Source organism: Puma concolor, chromosome F2, assembly GCF_028749965.1.
Source record: "Puma concolor isolate L17-30 chromosome F2, mPumCon1.1.hap2, whole genome shotgun sequence".
Classification (NCBI taxonomy): domain Eukaryota; kingdom Metazoa; phylum Chordata; class Mammalia; order Carnivora; family Felidae; genus Puma; species Puma concolor.
The window spans coordinates 23,804,244-23,823,048 of record NC_141684.1 but is presented as its reverse complement, the minus strand read 5'-3'; the positions used below and the strand labels follow the sequence as shown (position 1 = coordinate 23,823,048).

Sequence of the window (18,805 nt, the reverse complement as noted above, 5' to 3'; positions counted from 1 at the left end):
ACACCGCCCCACACATGTACTTCAAAAAGTCTCAATTTCAGCCCCAGGGACTATCATAAAAATCCCACTCATATCATTGCAGGTAAATTCATACATGAAATTTGTAAGTATTAGAAACTACATGGGTACCAACTCCATCTCAGTTGTTTCAAGCTGCCATGTTTCAATACTCATCTGCTTTATTAAAAATAGAACAACTAAGGGGCGCCTGGGTGGCTCAGTCGGTTAAGTGGCCAACTTCAGCTCAGGTTATGATCTTGCAGTCCTTGAGTTCGAGTCCCGGGTCAAGTTCTGTGCTATCATGACAGCTCAGAGCCCGGAGCCTGCTTCAGATCTGTCTCCCTCTCTCTCTGTCTGCTCCACCCCTATTCATGATCTGTCTCTGTCTCTCTCTCAAAAAATAAATAAGCTTAAAAAAAATAAAAAATAGAACAACTGAGACTTTTGACTGATCCTAAATATGGTGCAGTTGATTGTCCTAGAAAGGCAGGACCAATTTGGGCTGGTAATAAAGATGGACGATTAACTAATCTAAACCTGTGAGTTCAAATGTAAACCTCAACTGTATTAGAACTTTACCTATCTCAGAGACTTCTATCCACCTATAGTTGGTTACCTACCACGAAGCAAGTTAGATTCATAAACTCATGATTAGCGTTCATGGTCCTGCAAGTTTGGGAAAAAAAATTTTAAAAAAGAAGTCTAGATATAAAAACCTGAAAGTCTTATATTAAATAATGGAAATTGGTCACTTAAGACAGCTCCTTGACTTTTCAATGATTATGCTGTGTCTATAGAGAGTTTTTGAACTTAACTGCCAAAAGTTCTGTGATCATGACACCACGCACTATGGCTGATTTTTAAAAACACATTTTAATTTGTACTTACTAAAATAAAATGAAATAAAAAACTTACGATTTTTCTTAATATTAAATCAGTCAATAGAGTATCGAAAAGATATAAGTCTCTCTCTCAGATCTAAATTGTTTGCAGGAACTGAAAGCCTTGAAGTTTAGAAGATTTTAATCAGGACTTCCATTAGCCCCCTACCAACATCTCAAAGACTGTAGGAATACTAAGCAAAAGGGAAAGCAATGCTTTTAAAACGACTTAATGTAATACAGTATGAAAATATGTAACAGTTTTAGCCATTAAACAACAGGTGACATACTGCAAGCAAGGATTTCTCTTTTTTCTCAGTGACAAAATAAGACATTAAATAGGACATGAAAATGAGCCCACAGATTAAATCTAAGAGAAATGATTAGTGATTAAAACAGAACATTACATAAAACTAAAATACAATAGTTCTTATATATAATGAATCAATCAAATTGGTATAGTATGTTTGAATGGCATGTTTTTAAATGGTATTCAAGAATATATTTTCATTTCTATTTGAAAGTAATGGCCCTAAGTAGAGTTACTTTAACTTATATTTGAATAAAAGAGTAATTGACATGCATATACTATATACATATTTATATAAACCATACATATTTATTTTTTAAACTTTCTGAAACTTATTCACATTAATTAATGAAATTATTAAATTCTTACTTCAGACTATGATTAAAATACCCAACTCTTCTCTCAAACTTACTCTTTCCTTTAGGTTTTAATAAGACTCTTGAGGCATGCATGTTTCTGCAAATTTCTAAATCCTATCAATTAAAAAAGATTTCCCATGCACAGAGGATCTTAAAATTTAGTCTCATAAACTTTCACTCTGGGGGAGGGGGTGCTCACCCCCTATTCTATCATTTTTAGCTGGAGTAACACAGCTTATCTTATACTTGTATGCTCTTTAGACTTCGGGATTGAATCTTCTTCAAGTTTTCCAAACACCGAAGTTCTTTTTCATTTGTTTATTGCTTGTACCCTAGTAATTCCCTATTTCATCCATCCCCATCTATTCAAACCCCAACCCTTTTCAAGAATCACCTGATAAGTAACTTATTCCATGAAGCCTTCCTTGATGGCTGAATTAAGCAGGGGTCATTTCTTCCTCTAAAATTTCTTAAATACATAAAATAACCACATTTAATTTATTTCACTCAATAGCACTTGACGCTCATTTTCTTATACTATAATCATTTTTTCTGAACACTATCTCACCCAGTGGTTTCCAAATGACTTGAAGAATCAGTGTCCATAGCATGCTCACGTTGTTATGACTCCTAGAATATTTCATACAAACGAGGCTACCAATATAACCTCTATTAAATTAATGTCAAGTAACTTAGAAGTCAACTCCCACATTTCCTATAATTGATGTCATTTCCTGTGATCCATTAGATATTTTCATCTGAATGCCTTGCAAACTTGGTAGGTTTTAAGACTAGTTTTGTTAATTTACACTTACAAAACAGTTCACTCTAGGGTTTTACTAATGACACTACCATTTGGTCAAAAAAATATATATATATATATGTAAAGAATGTGGACTTTAAAGCCAGTATAACGGGCATGATCTAGTCTGACCAACTCACTAACTACCTGGGTGACCTTGGGCAAGTGACTTTAACATCTATGAAACTCTACTTCTCCTATAAAATAAGATCACAGGTGGCATCTATGTCATGGGGTTATCGTGAAGATTCAGTGAGTTACTACAGATAAAGAGCAGGGCTTGACCCACAGTGATTATGAAATGCTAACTATTATTAGACTCCTCTTCCAAACTCTAAGCCTCATGTATCATAACTTCCTTCCTCTTGGTCACCAACACACGTAAACTCTTAGAGATTTTACATCTAGTATATATATGGAAATCATTTCTCATTTTCACAATCCTAGCCTGAACTCTTTGTTACTCATATAGTAATATTAGCCTACTAATTAACCTCTCTCACCATAATTCTGGACATCTACCCATACCCTTCCAGTACCCTATGTAAAATGCCATATTAACATTATCAAAGATTTGATCAAATTATCCTTGGCTGCACATCTCATGATGGTTCTCTATTTCCTTGTGAAATAAAAATTTTTAAATAAGAATTTGAGGAAATTTCCCTAACCTATATGCCAAGTCTTAGCTCCCCAAACTACACTGCACATACCTTCTGGTCAAACTTTTCTATTACCTATATCCTAAAAGTTCCTTAAGCTAACCTCACACTGTTCTAATTACATAGCTTGCTCCATGCTGTCATATTTGCCTGCTGAGAGTCTAGTCTTTTTCTTAAAAACCAGCTCAGAAAACTCTTTATGACAACTTCTTTATTTAGTCACTTAACTGAATGTGATCTGTTCCTCTTTAAACACCCAAAGAGTGCTCTTCTCTCTACTTGCCCCTTTTATGGAAGTCTTATTTATATTATGGTTGTCCATATACCTGTCTTGTTATCTATACATGACTGTATAATACATGAGAGCAGGAATCCTGATGTACTCATAGTCATACCCTTTATAGGGTCTTTTATGGTTTCTGAAACCTAGTAGGTGCTAAATTATTATTTATTGGATGACAAGAAAAGTTAGAGACCAATATGTCAAGGAATGATTCTACAGAATTGTCTTCTATTTTGGATTTCTATTTCTTTCAAGCCTTTTTATATATATTTTTATTTGTTATTTTTTAATGTTTATTTATTTTTGAGAGAGAGACTGTGAGCAGGGAAGGTACAGAGAGAGAGAGGGGAACAGAGGATCAGAAGCGGGCTCTGTACTCACAGCAGAGAGTCCAATTTGGGGCTTGAATTCACAAACCATGAGATCATGACCTGAACTGAAGTCGAACCCTTAAGCGACTGAGTCACCCAAGTGCCCCCTTTTTTTAAATACTTGTTTTTCAGAGTAAGAGAGAGAGAGAGAGAGAGAGATACAGAGAGAGAGGGGGACAGAGTATTTCTTTCAAGTCTTTGGGAGTCTAGGTTAGTTTGGTCTAGTACATGTTGGTTCTTTGAAAATAAATCTTGAACCCAGATGAGTATTAGCACAGTTAAATTTACATACAACCAAATAACGCACTTGAATCTCCCAAACCAAACAAACAAAAGTATGTTTTGTTGAAGTTTCATGAACTAGAATACAGCTAGTCTCTAGTATTATGAAAGGACTTCGCATAGCGCAGTAAGATGCTTGGAAAAGCAAATGAAAAGAGACTGGATTTAGAATGGTTTTCTACACTTCCCTTTAACACCTGATTTTCATTCTTACTTTATAATAAACTATGTAAATTACCTTGAGTAAATTAAAATAAATTCAAATATTTAAAAATACAGTTTGTGTGCCAAATACTTCACTGAGTAGGTATTAGCATCAACTTAATGTGATCACCAAAACATATTAACTTTAAGAATGTTTGGAGACAACTAAATCCCTTGAGATAGTATATACATACCTTATCTGTCTATCTGTCTGTGTGTCTGTCTATCTTTACCTTGTAAGACTCAATTCAGTATACTATACTATCTAAATAATCTTTGAGTACCAAGGCAACTGAGGAATCTATCTTTCAGCTTATGAAAGTGAAACCGATTACCTTATTCTTTGTGAAGTAATTCTAACTGATTACAGTCAAGAAATGATACTATTTTTCTGTTTCCCAAGAGTACATACACATAGCCTGGTAATGTGACTTATACTTGCCAATAAACTCTGGTATTGTGTCATCCCATAGAGGCACCTGATTATACGAAAATCTATTCTAACAATTTTAAGTTGCAAGCAAGATATGATTATTTAGCTACATGGATATTCAATACAACACTATTTATAACAGCAAAAACTGGAAATAACTTAAATGTCCAACCACAAGAAATCAATAATCATCTTTTCTAGTACAACTAGTACAACATATAGTGAAAAACTATGAAGTCAATAAATGTGATGTAGCAGAATATATACTAATATGGAAGAATGTTTACAACTTATTATAAAGCAAAACTGAAGGTTATTTGATAAAAACCTGTAAATCTTTGTTTGCATATATATGTCTATGTGCATAGGTGTGTGTGTGTGTGTGTGTGTGTGTGTGTGTGTGTGTGTCAGAAAAGGATGCACTGAAGTGTTGAATGGCCATTTTCTCATCTCTGCTTATTTATATTTTCCAAAATGCCTACAAAGAACAGATATATTTTAATGGGAAAGAAAAGGCAAGAAATATAATTTAACATTCTTTTCTCTTTTTGTAGGCTTTTCCTAATTTTTTTCTCCATTTCATCCCTAGCCTTACTCTAGAGGCCACCTCCTCTCCTGAAACCCACAGGAATCAAGTGGAAATATGGTCATTTTCATCATGACCACCGATACTTCAAGCAAGTCATATATGAATAATGGGATACCAACTCTGAAGGAGCATAAAAAATCTAAGATAGGTTTATAGTTTTAAGATTTCAGTGGGACACAACTGAATTATTCACATCCATTAAACACAGTTTGAATGATTCACAGCCAATTTTATTTTTATAATTGTAATGAAACAGCTGGGATTAGTCTATTCATGGACCCATAAGAAATTTGCACCCCACCTACTAAAATTAGTTTCTGCATCCAAAATTCTGATTTGAACATCTGACTGTGAACAAAACAGGCATCATTGCTCAATGCCAAGAAAGTGAGGAAATAGACTTTAAGCATATCATATTCTTACCAGAATTATTTTATTTCCATTGTGCATACTTCCCTTTATCATCATTCACAAGCAGCCCCTTTAATAACATGATTCTCTGAAGCAAATTTATTTTGAAAGAATGAGCTTTCTTGTATAAGATAAGCTCAAAGAATATAATTGTTGAAGATTTCAGACTATCTTGTGATAGTGTTTTTTTGTTTTTGTTTTTTTTAGTAACATGGATTCTCAGCCATTAGAGGGAAATCTGATTTGAGAACATGTATATCAAATATTATGTGACATCTCTTTGGACACCAGCAGTACAAAAGCTAAAATACACGATTTTAGTCTGAAAGTTGCCTCAGGTGTCAATTCACTATTTGGAAGTTTAAGGTTTTAGAGAAAATTGACTTGGCCCTAGAATTTGCAATTTCAAAAGATGAGTAACTGTATACTTCAATCTCTATAATTTTCCAAAGGAAACAGTGCACAAGGATTGAATGACTCAGTCAGGGTCACACTGCTAGTTAGTCACAAAGTGAGTCTAGAAGACAAAGCCTCCTTGCCTCCAAAATCCAGTACTCTTTCCACTACATCACAAGGGAAGAGTAAAAAAACTACATAAAATCTAATTTTACCAGAAAATAAAATCCAGTCATGCTTGAATCACAGCTAAAGACAGCCTATTAAAGGTGGGACACACCCACCTCCAAATCCAACTGTAACCTCAATGGCCTAGACATTCTACTAAAGGATATCTAAAATAATTAGGATATATTTTGGAGTATTCAGAACTATTTAAATCACATATGTACTTGAGGCAAGCTCTAAATTTCAGTTTGATCTTACAAACCATCCTATATTATATATATATATTATATTATATATATATTAAGAATATATATAATATAATATATATAAACGTATATAAAAATATAAATACATATATAAATATAATATTATATATATATACACACACACACATACACACACACACACACACACACACACATAAATTATAGCCTAAAATTTTGATAGCCATAGTAACTGGATAATCCGTACACCAAGGATCGCCTATCTAGACAATCCACATTTTAAAAACCTCTAACTTTCTTTTGAATAAGTTATATAACTCAGGATAAATAGATGGATTTTCTTGAATTACCATGGTTGAGGTTATAAATTTGACATTAAGAATAAGGTAAAACAAACATGAGGATCTCCTAAAATATGGGCAGTATTGCTTCCGTTGTACCAGACCTTGCAAAACAGATAGGCTTCTACAAAGTTGTAAGTCTATAAAAGTATTTTCATTTTTTAACGTAGTAGGAAAGAAATTTTTTTAGAAAACAGCAAGTAATTATTTTTAAGTGAATAGCTCTCTCAAATGTAGTATTTGTACATTTTCAAATTCCCATAGATAAGCTTGACTTAAACTGTATATATAAATGACATCATATATGTTTTCCTAAATGTCATTAATTGGTAAGAACAGCCTGAAACTTATTTGTGGCATATAATCAGCACAACCTCAATGCTAATTGAGAAAGTATGCTTGTGCTCCTGTCCTTTTAATATTTTATTAAGATACAATAAAGAAATAATGTTATATCTGACATTCAAAAAAGCCTATGAAGAAAATACTTTCTAATGGGATCAATATAAATATTTCAGCAATAAATAGAAACGAAGATCATTAAATTCCATATTTGGAAGAAAAAATATTAACTTCTTCTCTGCTATATTCCTTTGAAGCCCACATCATTACCCACTGTATCTACTAAACAACCAAGGAAGGTAAAAACTTTAAAACTGGGTTGAGAAATCGTGAAGCCCAGCAGAACATTGTCCAGAACAGAATGAAACAAAGAAAACGAGAGAAATTTCTGCCCTGAAAAAGGCAGGCCTACCTGAGTCTACTGCTTTCACTTAAAACCCATGACTCAAGTCTGCTTAATAAAATGGGTCCTTCCTGAAAACAAATTTCTCTACAAAATAAACTATGCTGCATATGTAAGCATATCATCCCACAGCCCTGGCTATTGGTCATTTGTTATATACCATATTTATGATAAGAAATAGCTCTTACGGATTATCTGCCTTCTCCCTAACTACCTGCATTCATTATTAAATAAGGCATTTACAATTTAAAATTTACTCCTACATTTAATATTTCTAGGATGTTACTCTCTACACCTTATCTATGGATGAATTCATTTTATATTTTTTAAATGACACATTTAGAGGATGGTGATTTGGACACTGAAGACTATTTGTCATCAGGCATGTATTTTCTCATTTAAGTAACTGGAATTGTAAGAAACTATCCTAAGGAAATGATGAAACAAGAAAATAATACACACAAGCACGTGCATCAAAGTTTCTTTATAAGTAAAAATTGGAAGTTGCCTAAATGTGTATCAAGAGAGGATCTATTGAGCACATTATGATATGACTATTTCATAGCAAACATGGAGGCAGTAAGCCAAATACTGTGGTTTGTATTTGTTGTTGGGAAAGATATCCACAGTGTATTGTTAAATAAAAAAAGAGGATTATAACGGAGTGAGACAATGACCAAATACTTGAATAATATATGTTTGTATGCGTATAAAAATAAATTAGAAGCCAATATATGAATAGAAAAGTATTTGGGTTGGAACTTTTGAGCGGTTTCCATTTTCTTTAGTGCTCTGTGTGGTAATACAGATATACTTCTTTTTTGAAAAGCATGTATCACTTGTGTAATTCCAAAAAGCGATTTTTCTGTTTTGCACACAAAACATATAGTGTCTGCTTAGATGGAACAAATCATTCTGAAACTGCAGAAAGTCATGCAAGCATTAACAGACCATGGAGAATCAAAGGAGGCCATGCAATGCTTAAGAGCATGGACTGCAGTCAAACTGCCAGCATCAAAATTGCATCTCTGCCATTGAAAGTGGTGCAACTTCGGGCAAATTAATGAATCCCTCTGCCTCAGTTTCCTCATCAAAATAAAAGGGATAATGATAGCTTCAACCTCAAAAGGGTTTGGTAAGGATGAAAGTTGTTAATCTAATAATAAAACTAATGGAAAGGCAGTAAGCTTTTAATCCTAGAAAATGAAATGCTAAATTACATGGAAATCACGTAACTATAAATACCCATCTACATTAATAAAATTCTTTATTTTTGAATGCTTTCATGTACAAGTGTTGTTGTAAAGTAGTTCCCCCAGGTTTTGTCTTCCTCCTCAAGAATTCACACTGGGCATTAGGACGTATTCTCATGCTAGCCACTACATTACCAATGAAACATCTAAAGTCAAGTCCCCGAGAACAGATTATTTTATGGAACATTTATCTACCAAGACTTTTTTCATGATTTAATGTAAGTCTTGAATACCAAAATATAAACACCATGTCATGCTACAGGCAAATGCAATTCAATACACCATACTGTCATGGATCTTACCATTTTCTTCAAACAAAATACTGTGCTTGTTAAAAATCTATTTTAAAAACCTTTGCTGGTATCCAAATTCTCATAAAGGTTTGACTTTTTTTAAATGTTAGTAAAATTATAAAGTATATCTTGCCTATTAAAAATACATCTATATATCCTTAGCTATTTCTGGTTAATCATGATGTTACAAATAGGTAAATTTCCAGGGTATAAAATGGTTCACCGCTTTCATAATTAATATGCCCACATTAAATCTAAATTGAGAAACTATCTGTTTAAAGAGGAATGTTAACATGCAAAATTATACATGAGAGCTATCTGATCATTCTGACATTAGTAATGATACCAACCACTCAATTTATCACATCACAAAAGTCCTGTATTTATAAAAACAAAAGATTCCTTTGCTTTACTCCTAATCACTAATAACAAAAAAATATATGCCTAAGACCAAGTATTGTGGATTTTTTTCCAAAATAAAGTCATCTTATGGTTCTATTTTATTTATGTCATAGTTAATCACAAACATCTGTAAATGAGAATGTTGCTTCACCGAAATGAAAGAAACAAGTTCTTCAAACTTTCCCAGCGGCAGTATTCTGTGTATCAGGCTTCCTTGAGTTAACTGGTAGAACATTCTAGTAATCAATGTCCTTTGTGTAAATACTTAATGGAAGTTCTCTAAGAGAGTCAAAGAGAAAAGAGAGTAAAGAATATGACAATGGGAACAATATTTACTTTTTTGTTGGGAGCAAATAATACACAAAAATCCAAAACAAAAAAAACTTTCCTGTCATTTTAGGTAATCAGCACTTAGTTCAATCTGTCCATCAAATTGGACTTTGCCAGAAAAATACTAGGTTTGCATCAAGGCTATGTAGCTCATGGCTGACACACTTTTGAATCATTCTCCATCTGTTGCTCCTGAAACTTGGGCCACCTTCTGTATGCTCTTCATTTCCAACATCTAAGAAAGAACATTCAACAATGGGTTCCTTTTGAGGCCCTGTTATCTCCTGACTCATGCAGTCTGTGAGAAAAGGAAACCAAGCAAAAGATAGTTATACAGGAAATAATTAACAGATACTGTGCTGAAGGATACCATTTCACAGTGACTACAAACTCACAGCCCAATTCACTAAAAGATACATCTGCTTCCCCTGCTTTACAAACTTGGGCCAGCAGAACTCTGCCAGACTTCACAAAAAGCCTATGTTACAAAAAAGAAAAAAAATGTGCTCCCAAAAATACTTGAACCAATGGAACTGACTTCTAAAAAAGAAACTGGAATAGAAAATCCCATTGGTCAAGTCAATAAAACCAGACACGTATGCATCAGATTGGTCTTAGTTGTGATCTAATCTGTCAAAAATGAGAGAGAGTAAGTGGAGGAGAGGGGCAGAGAGAGAGAGAGAGAGAGAGAGAGAGAGAGAGAATACCAAGCAGGCTCCAGGCAGAGCCCAATGGGATCGTGACCTGAGCCAAAATCAAGAGCTGAACACTCAACCAACTGAGCCACCCAGGTACCCCAATCATATGCTTTTCTAACCGGTGAACAACAGAAATTCATCTATGCAGAGCAGAAGCACAGAGATATACAAGGATTATTAATCTCTAGATATAGTAAATGGCTTTTAATATTTTATTCAAATATCAACAAATAAAATATCAAAAATTACCAAAAGAGAAAATTTATCAATGTGACCCAAAAGCAACAATTTTACAACCAGTGATTATGGAGATGAACACTTCCCATTTTTCCTGGTACAGTCTGTTCTCTTTGGTATTACAGAGATCTATACGGAAATGTTCAAATGGAGTTAGAACAAATCATATGTACATATGTCACATCACTGCTACCTATATGGATCTGAAAATCTGCTTTTATTTTCAGTAAACATGAATTAAAAAAACAGTATCAGGCTTTTCCCTTGAAATCATCTTTAGTTAAAAAAGTTCCTGCGATCTTCTGTCACTGGTTGTAAAGGCATTCAACGCTGTCACTTGTTTGAACGTCTGTTTGGCTGCCAATGGACCGTCCCCAAAAGAACATTTTTGCATCTCAATAGACTGTCCAGTATCAACAATCTTTAAACTATAAATTTAACACCACTGAAGCAAAGGGGAAATAACATCTACTTTGTGCTGTCTTGGTATCATATTTACAAAACGAACAAACAATCATACTACTTTGCACTTATCTAGAACCCTGCATCTGAGGATCTCAAATGGCTTGACAAACATTAATTAACTAAGCTGCACAGAACTTCTGTGAGGACAGCAGCCATTCTAATCCCAAGAGTGAGATGAACGGAGATCCTGGGAGGCCCTGCCTTTGACAGTCAGTGCCCATCTTGGAACTCAACTCCCAGAACTTGGAACAGATCTCCCAGAGCCCATGGCTCAAGGTCTCTGCGAAAACCAAGTGGTGCGAAACGTACACGTTGAAACGGACAGACTTCCCTAAATAAATTTACACTGGAATCTAGAATCATTTTCCCCCAGACACATGAAGAAAGCAGACTGATAAGTAGGGTGTCTGAACCTACAGAAGACTTAGGAGCCGATAAGGTATCTATCTGACTGCAGACGTTTACCTGGATGTTGATCTGCCACAAACTCTCCCTACAGATTTACCGTCTAAACTCAGTTAGACTTCTGCATTCCATTAAACAAAAAAATGCATTTGATATCGGCAAAATCTTTGTGAAGTTTAATGGCAGGTGTTTTGTTCCTATTACTATGGTTATCAGTTACAAGCCGTAACTTGCTATGTTATAAAATCCAATCTGAAAAGTCAATTATAAGAATAAGATCTGGTATTTCTTATTCAGGAAATCATAGGCCTAATACAGTTACATTTCTATGAGTCTCTCTACAAAATGAATAAATAAATAACTTTGTGTAAATATACATCATAGAAGAAATAGGCCAGAAAAAGGCACACGCCTGTACTGAGTTCTGAGTACACTACACTGTTTAGTTTAAAATGAGAAAGGAACAAGTTGAATATTTAAAAACAATTAACTTTTGCTTTTAGCACAGAAAATTTTAAATATGTTAACCTCTTCACAGAGCCAAATTTTAAGTTTAAATGAAAACATTGCATTTTCAAAACATTTTCAGGAACTTATTCATGTTTATAAGATCCTTCTAGAAGTTTTAAAAGAGTAACAAAGTCTTCATATAAACTTGGACTATTTCTAGCAAAGATTATAAGGCTTTCAGGTTTCTTCCTACTCATAAAAGAAAAAAAAAACGATTTTACAGGAATATTATGTATTTAATACACAACAAAAAACTAATTTTCATAAAGCAATTTAGAAGATAAGGCTTATGTTAACATGCCCCCTGCCATCCTCAAAGCACAATGGTCCACACAGACCACATATACAATTTAAAATGTTTTGTAACAATATCAATTCCATACTGGTAACAGGGAAAAATAAAAGATATTCACCAAATCAAAATATATATAAATGATCTGCTATCGAACACAAAACTAAAAGCCAAATGCTTACCTAACCTACATAAAACAAAACAAAAAGGAAAAAAATGAAGAAAACTAATGAGAAAATATTTTGAAATTTTAGTTCTCCGTGATTCTTATGTCTCCTTCCTCACTTTGAGTACAGCAACATTTCATAACGAAACCAGTTAAAAACATGTATCAGAAAGACCAATATCCTGAAAGCAACATTATAACTACAACCTTTGTGAATTGCCCTAAATTCATTCAGCCTGCTCTTTAAAAATGTTTCCACTATTCACCAGCATAGGGTTGGAACTATTTTTTTAAGTTTATTTATTTTGAGAGAGTGCATGGAAGGGGCAGAGAGAAAGAGAGAGAGAAAGAGAGAGAGAGAGAGAGACAGAATCACAAGTGGGCTCTGCACTGAAAGGGCACTTAAAGTAGAGTCCGAAGCAGGGCTTGAACCCATGAACCATGAGATCATGACCTGAGCTGAAATCAAGAGTCAGCCACTTAACTGACTGAGCCACCCAGGGGCCCCGGAACTATTTTAAATTAACATTCTCTGCTGCACAAATTTATCATATTTAACTCTTGTTATCAATCTATATAGTCATCAAAGTTGCTAGTCAAGTTTTTACTTTTAACATTAGAAACTATATGTATAATGTATTTATAAATATACTTACTTTATTAAGGCTATATTGTATATACTGTTCAACAACAAAAAAAAAACTTTTAAAACCTATTTTCTGTTTTTCAAGTTGCTTACTACTTCTAAATAAACATGCCAGATAGCAAGATAATTTCAAGTTCCATTCTATTTATACGCAAATATGAATACTACATTCTGCAGGTATGCGTTTCCATAGACAACTGTATTTTCATTCAAAACATGTAAACTATTTGCATATTTGTATGGTGTATTTATAAATTTTTACAGGACACCTTCACTAATAACTAGACCTCCACAATTACAAAATTAAAGCGCATTGTTTTAATGATGGCAATACTCTGCTGAGTTTCTCCTTTCTGATAGCAGACAAATGAATTGAGAAGCATGTATTTGCTATAATAACTCAGCAATAGCAATTTCTACCCCCAAGGTAGAATTCTTGTCAAATTCACAACCAGAATGGGCTCTGCTTCTTAACTCTTTTAGATGTCTTAAAAAGCCAATCAGCCCAGATATGTGTATATTAAAAAGTTGTAATTCACTTAATACACTAAATACTTCACAAATTAAATTAGCTACCCTTCCTATTCCAAATATCCAATAAAACTGGTGATTTCCAAAAGCAATATCCAAAGACAATGAAAATATAAATTTTAAAGAGTCAAATTTTACTAAAGTCAAGGAAGAATGATCCAAGTCTTTGTGTGTGTGTGTGTGTGCGTGTGTGTATATATATATATATATATATACATATACATACATATAGATACATATACATACATATAGATACATATATATATATATATATATATATATATATATATATATATATATAAAAATGTAGTAGATGATTGCCTTCAAAAATCATAAATCTTGCGGTTAGGAATTTGATTATCTGTAGAACATGGTGAAGCAATATCTCACCAAAGATTTTGTACCTCAGCAGCTAACGTGGAGGAACTAAAGAGGCAGTTGCGATGATGCAACAGAAACTTGAAGTCAGGGAATTAAGGAAGTGGAGGAATTGAGAAAAACAACTTTACAAAAAGTATTATCATACCCAGTCTGCTCAAAAAATAGACTGCTTTTATGCTCAGGTTTTAGACTTAACCCCATAAAAAATTACTGATCATTCTAAATTCTTCGTGCATACAAATGGTGGCAGAAAAGGAATATTCCAGAAATAATCTAAAAGAGTCAAACAATCTGGTATCCAATGAAGATGTCCCAGATGAAAACCATTTTAAAAAGGGGGAAAAAAAGGGTTGGGGAGGTCTAGTGATATGGATATCAGGCACCCATTACAACACACTCTCCGGATGCAATATGAAATTTAAAAACTTAAGACCTATCATTCCTGCCTTATAACCAGAAACCAAACACCACTCGAGACCAGAAGAGTCCCGGCAAGCTAAGAAAATGATGCACATTTACAACTGCAGCTCCACCATATACATTTATCGGAAAGGAGCTCCCTGAATTGAATGGCCTCTTGAAGGGCACAGGCACTGTTTCTCTTCTTTTTAAAGTTACTTATAATAAACTTGCTCCTTCCTTACAGGAAGAATCCTTTGTTTCTCAGTGTACAAGGGGCACAGGCTCTTCTCCATTCAAGCCCTTCTCTTGGCTCCAGGGCATGAGTGCAGCCAGGAAAGGGAATGGTTTTTACAATTAACTGTACACCTCTAAGGCACATTTCTCCACTCCACTAGAGAAACTTGAGAAGCACAGATAGGCTGGAGAATCTGCAGGAAGTGAGAGCACAGTAGTCAAGTAGACCCCAGAAAGAGAACGTTTTCTCTGCAGAATCCATCCAGAGAGACCTCAGTGGTCTCTGACCTGCAGGTCAAAGCATTGGGCTGGCCGAACTCTTATTTCCTAACTGACTCTTTGGGGAAGGTTAGCTGGTTTCTGATCCTACCTTCTAGGCACGGACAAGCTCCAAAATCATGTAGAAGGCTTTAACCTTTCTCAGCGTCAAGGTGAAATGTCAAAGTGGTGGTGCCTTAGGCCAAAAGCATCACTTACTAAGTGTCCATGAATTTTCAAACTCTAAAATATTTCTTGACACAGCTACATAGCATGAAGAGAGAGATCAAGGAAGGATCTTATCCTTCTCAGAGGTTTTGTGTTTCTGCATGGGACTGTGCCTTTCTTCCTAAAAAAGCCTGATCATATAACAATGCATGTTTCTTTTCTTTGGATGCTCTTCACACACCATTCACACTTAGGTCTCATCCCCCCTCCCCCTTTTTGGTAACCAAACAACAACAAGCATTGTCATTTGTACATAATTATACTGTCAGTTTTAAAAAACATTTCTGTCTTAGCATCTCACCCTGGGCTTTGCATTCCCAGTGATTTAAATCTCCGCTAATTTCCTTGTTAACCACATACAGTGTCATGCCACCTTAAAATTTAAAAGTCATTTACTTATTTTAACGTAACAGATGTGCAATCTTCTGGGATTCCGAACCTCCCTTCTCCAAATGCGGCCTCACTGTTTTGCATAATCACCAGGAATGATTAGCCAACATTCAATCTGAGCTAAGAGCAACGACAAACAAATGCCTGCCCACCACTGTATCAAGTGTGTGAATTGTACACACAAACACACATGAGCTCCTTTCCTCCACTTCGGCCTTGTAGGTATAAATCCCCAGACTGAGACACATCATTTAGTTTTAGCCGGAAAGACTAAATGATACTAAATGTAGAGAATGTGTGTTCTCCCGGTTTTCCTTCAAGATACGTGCATTATTTAAAAATGAAACCTTCCTACCCGTAACAGGGACTGGGATTCATCCTTGGACTTGTTTTCTCCCGATGCAGGATACTGCTGGGTGAGGGGCCCGGACTTCTCTCCGCCAGCTGGCACCCCCTGCAGGAATCCCTTGGTCTCCACAGCCAGGCCATATATAGGTCGTGCCAGATGGGCAGCTTCGACATTGGGGCTATCCCTTAGAGTCTTGGTCTGCTCTTGGGTGCCGGACACAGGCGTCAGAAGCCCCAGGCTTGCCTGAGTATATGACGGGCTGCCTCGCAGGATGTCTGCCCCTCTCCAAGTCATGTTTCGAAGGTCATCGCTTGAACTCTCGGTCCAAACTTTCTCCTTCAGCCCGTCCTTGTCTTCCACCTTCTCCCTCTTCACCACACTCTCAGAAACTGGCTCTCCCATTTTAGAGTCTGGATTGAGCAGACTGTAGACCTTGAGGTCAATTTTGGGCTCCTCCTTAATGGCGGATACGGCATGACCGTCCTCTTCGCCGTTGGCTGTAGTGATGTCCTGTTCTTGGCAATGAACAGTGTTGAAGTGCTCCAGTAGTGACTGAGTATCAGCAGCTGTAAAACTGCACTGACGGCATTTGTAGCAGCTGTGTGCTCTCCTGGAGAAGAAAATAGTCGTTAGAAATCTAGCGTTCGGAAGGGCTTTGAAGAAAAACAGTCTTTAAGCACCTGAATTCTATCTCATGTAATGTAATAAGCAGAGCAAAATTCACCAGTCCCAACACCCAGAAATTGGAATGTAATTCACTGGTATTTTTGTCTTTGTTTTTTTTATTTTTATTTACTTTAATTTTTTAAATGTTTTATTTATTTTTGAGAGAGAGAGAGAGAGAGAGAGCGCGAGCAGGTGGGGGAAGGGTAGAGAGAGAGGGAGCCAGAGGATCCAAAGCCGGCTCCATGCTGACAGCAGTGAGCCTGATGGGGCTCAAACTCAGGAACCTCGAGATCATGACCTGAGCTAAAGTCAGACGCTCAACCAACTGAGCCACCAAGCCACCCCTGTCTTTTGTTGTTGTTGTTGTTGTTGTTTAGTTTAGTATTTATTTATTTTGAGAAAGAGAGAAAAAGGGAGAGCGCCTAGCCCAACAGGGTTCCATCTCACAAACCATGAGATGACTGGAACAGAAATCAAGAGTCAGCCACTTGGGGAGCCTAGGTGGCCCAGTTAGTCAAGCATACAACTTCAGCTCAGGTGATGGGCATAGGTCATGATCTCACGGTTCATGGGTTCGAGCCCCACATCAGGCTCTGTGCTGACAACTTGGAGCCTGGAGCCTGTTTCAGATTCTATGTCTCTCTCTCTCTCTCTCTCTCTCTCTCTCTCTCAGCCCCTCCTGTGTGCTCTCTCTCTCTCTCTAAAAATAAATAAACATTAAAAAAAAAAAAGTAGGACGCTTAACCAACTGAGCCACTTAGGTGCCCCTCACTGGCTTTTTTGATTCTATATAAAGAATGTGACATTCCCTTTTGTTATGTTAACAATTATAGGTATACACACAGGTACACACTGATGTGTACACGCTCTAGCCAATTCACATTGAAAACTTGTTGGTTTGTTTTCTTATTGAAGGACTTGCTTTGTCATTTTACTGTAGTTGGATAATTATCAATTCTACATTTTTAACGATACTTATATATTTTTACACTGATTTCATCAATGGACTTTTCACTTTCTATTTATTTAAACTAAACTGATGTGTTTTCATATAAGTACATCTATATATGCATCTCTAGTGTTAAGTGCTTTATACAGCTTTTATGTGTATTACATTCTACCTGATTACAATGTTTTCTTTCATAAAATTTAAATCAATTTAGACAATGAAATATGGATGACTGAGCTACATAATCTACTAAATAAGATGTATTAGAAGCTCTAGATTTTTAAAAACAAATTCTACGTATCTGTAAGGACTTAGGAACGTTCAACACATTGAGTGTCTTCTAGATGCCATGCAGCATGATAGATGCTGTATGGGTATATTCATTAAAGGAGAATGTGTAAATGTGTGTTTGTGTGTGTGTTTTCTTTCTAAAGGGCATAAAACAAAAGAACTTATTGTTGTATTTCATAGCATCCTCTGCAACTAAAGATGGAACACTGTCATATTAAGACAACTGTTTGATTAACAAAGAACAGAGGCCCTGTACCCAAAAAGGCATACTGGAAAGGTACACAAATGACTTGGATAAGGCACACTTTTTTAACTATAAAAACTTTGTGTGGCTCTTTAAACCCCATGAGAGACACTTGCTACTTCACTGATATCATGTATTGACAACTTAAACTAACAAAGTAAGTTTTGAGAGCTATTACTTAAAGCTACTGAAAAATATGTACTTGTCTATAGACTTATAGATAATCATCACAAAGTACTTTGCCAGGCACTGGGTACACACTGGTGTATACAAGACACATAGTCTTTGTTTACTTGGTGTTTAGAGTCTAGCCAGGAAGGATGGTCTTCCCCTTAGACTATAAAAACATATAAAAAATAATACGTTCTAAGAATGAAAACGATAGGATGGTAATGGGATTGATGGGCTGCATAGGGTAGTCTGGAAGAGAAAACCAAAGGATGAAAAGGAGCTATTCTTGTTGCAGGAAGAGGAAGGACAGAAGCACATCCTAGCAAGTACAAAATACTGAACTGAGGCCACTGCTGCTTTAGAGGAATAAGTAACAGAAAGTATGTCACTCAACAAGCTGGAGGGGTCATCTAGAGATCTGAAGACCATGGTAAGGAGGCAGATATCTTCAGAGGCTAAAGGAAGCAACTGCAAGGTTATAAACACAGAAGTAGCATGGTTAAATGTATGTTTAAGTCACTTTGGGACCTTAACAGTTTCTCATTCCCTTATG

General features: G+C 35.5%; 1 protein-coding gene across 6 annotated transcripts in view; it reads right to left on the bottom strand.

Moving 5' to 3' along the window:
• TRPS1 (transcriptional repressor GATA binding 1) overlaps positions 1-18,805 on the bottom strand; it is a 258,255-nt gene that overhangs the window by 160,476 nt on the left and 78,974 nt on the right. For all 6 annotated transcript variants that reach the window (XM_086695104.1, XM_086695108.1, XM_086695105.1 and 3 more), the window contains one exon: positions 15,938-16,541. In XM_086695104.1, coding sequence (XP_086551230.1) covers positions 15,938-16,541 — 604 coding nt within the window. The remainder of the gene's footprint in view (positions 1-15,937; positions 16,542-18,805) is intronic.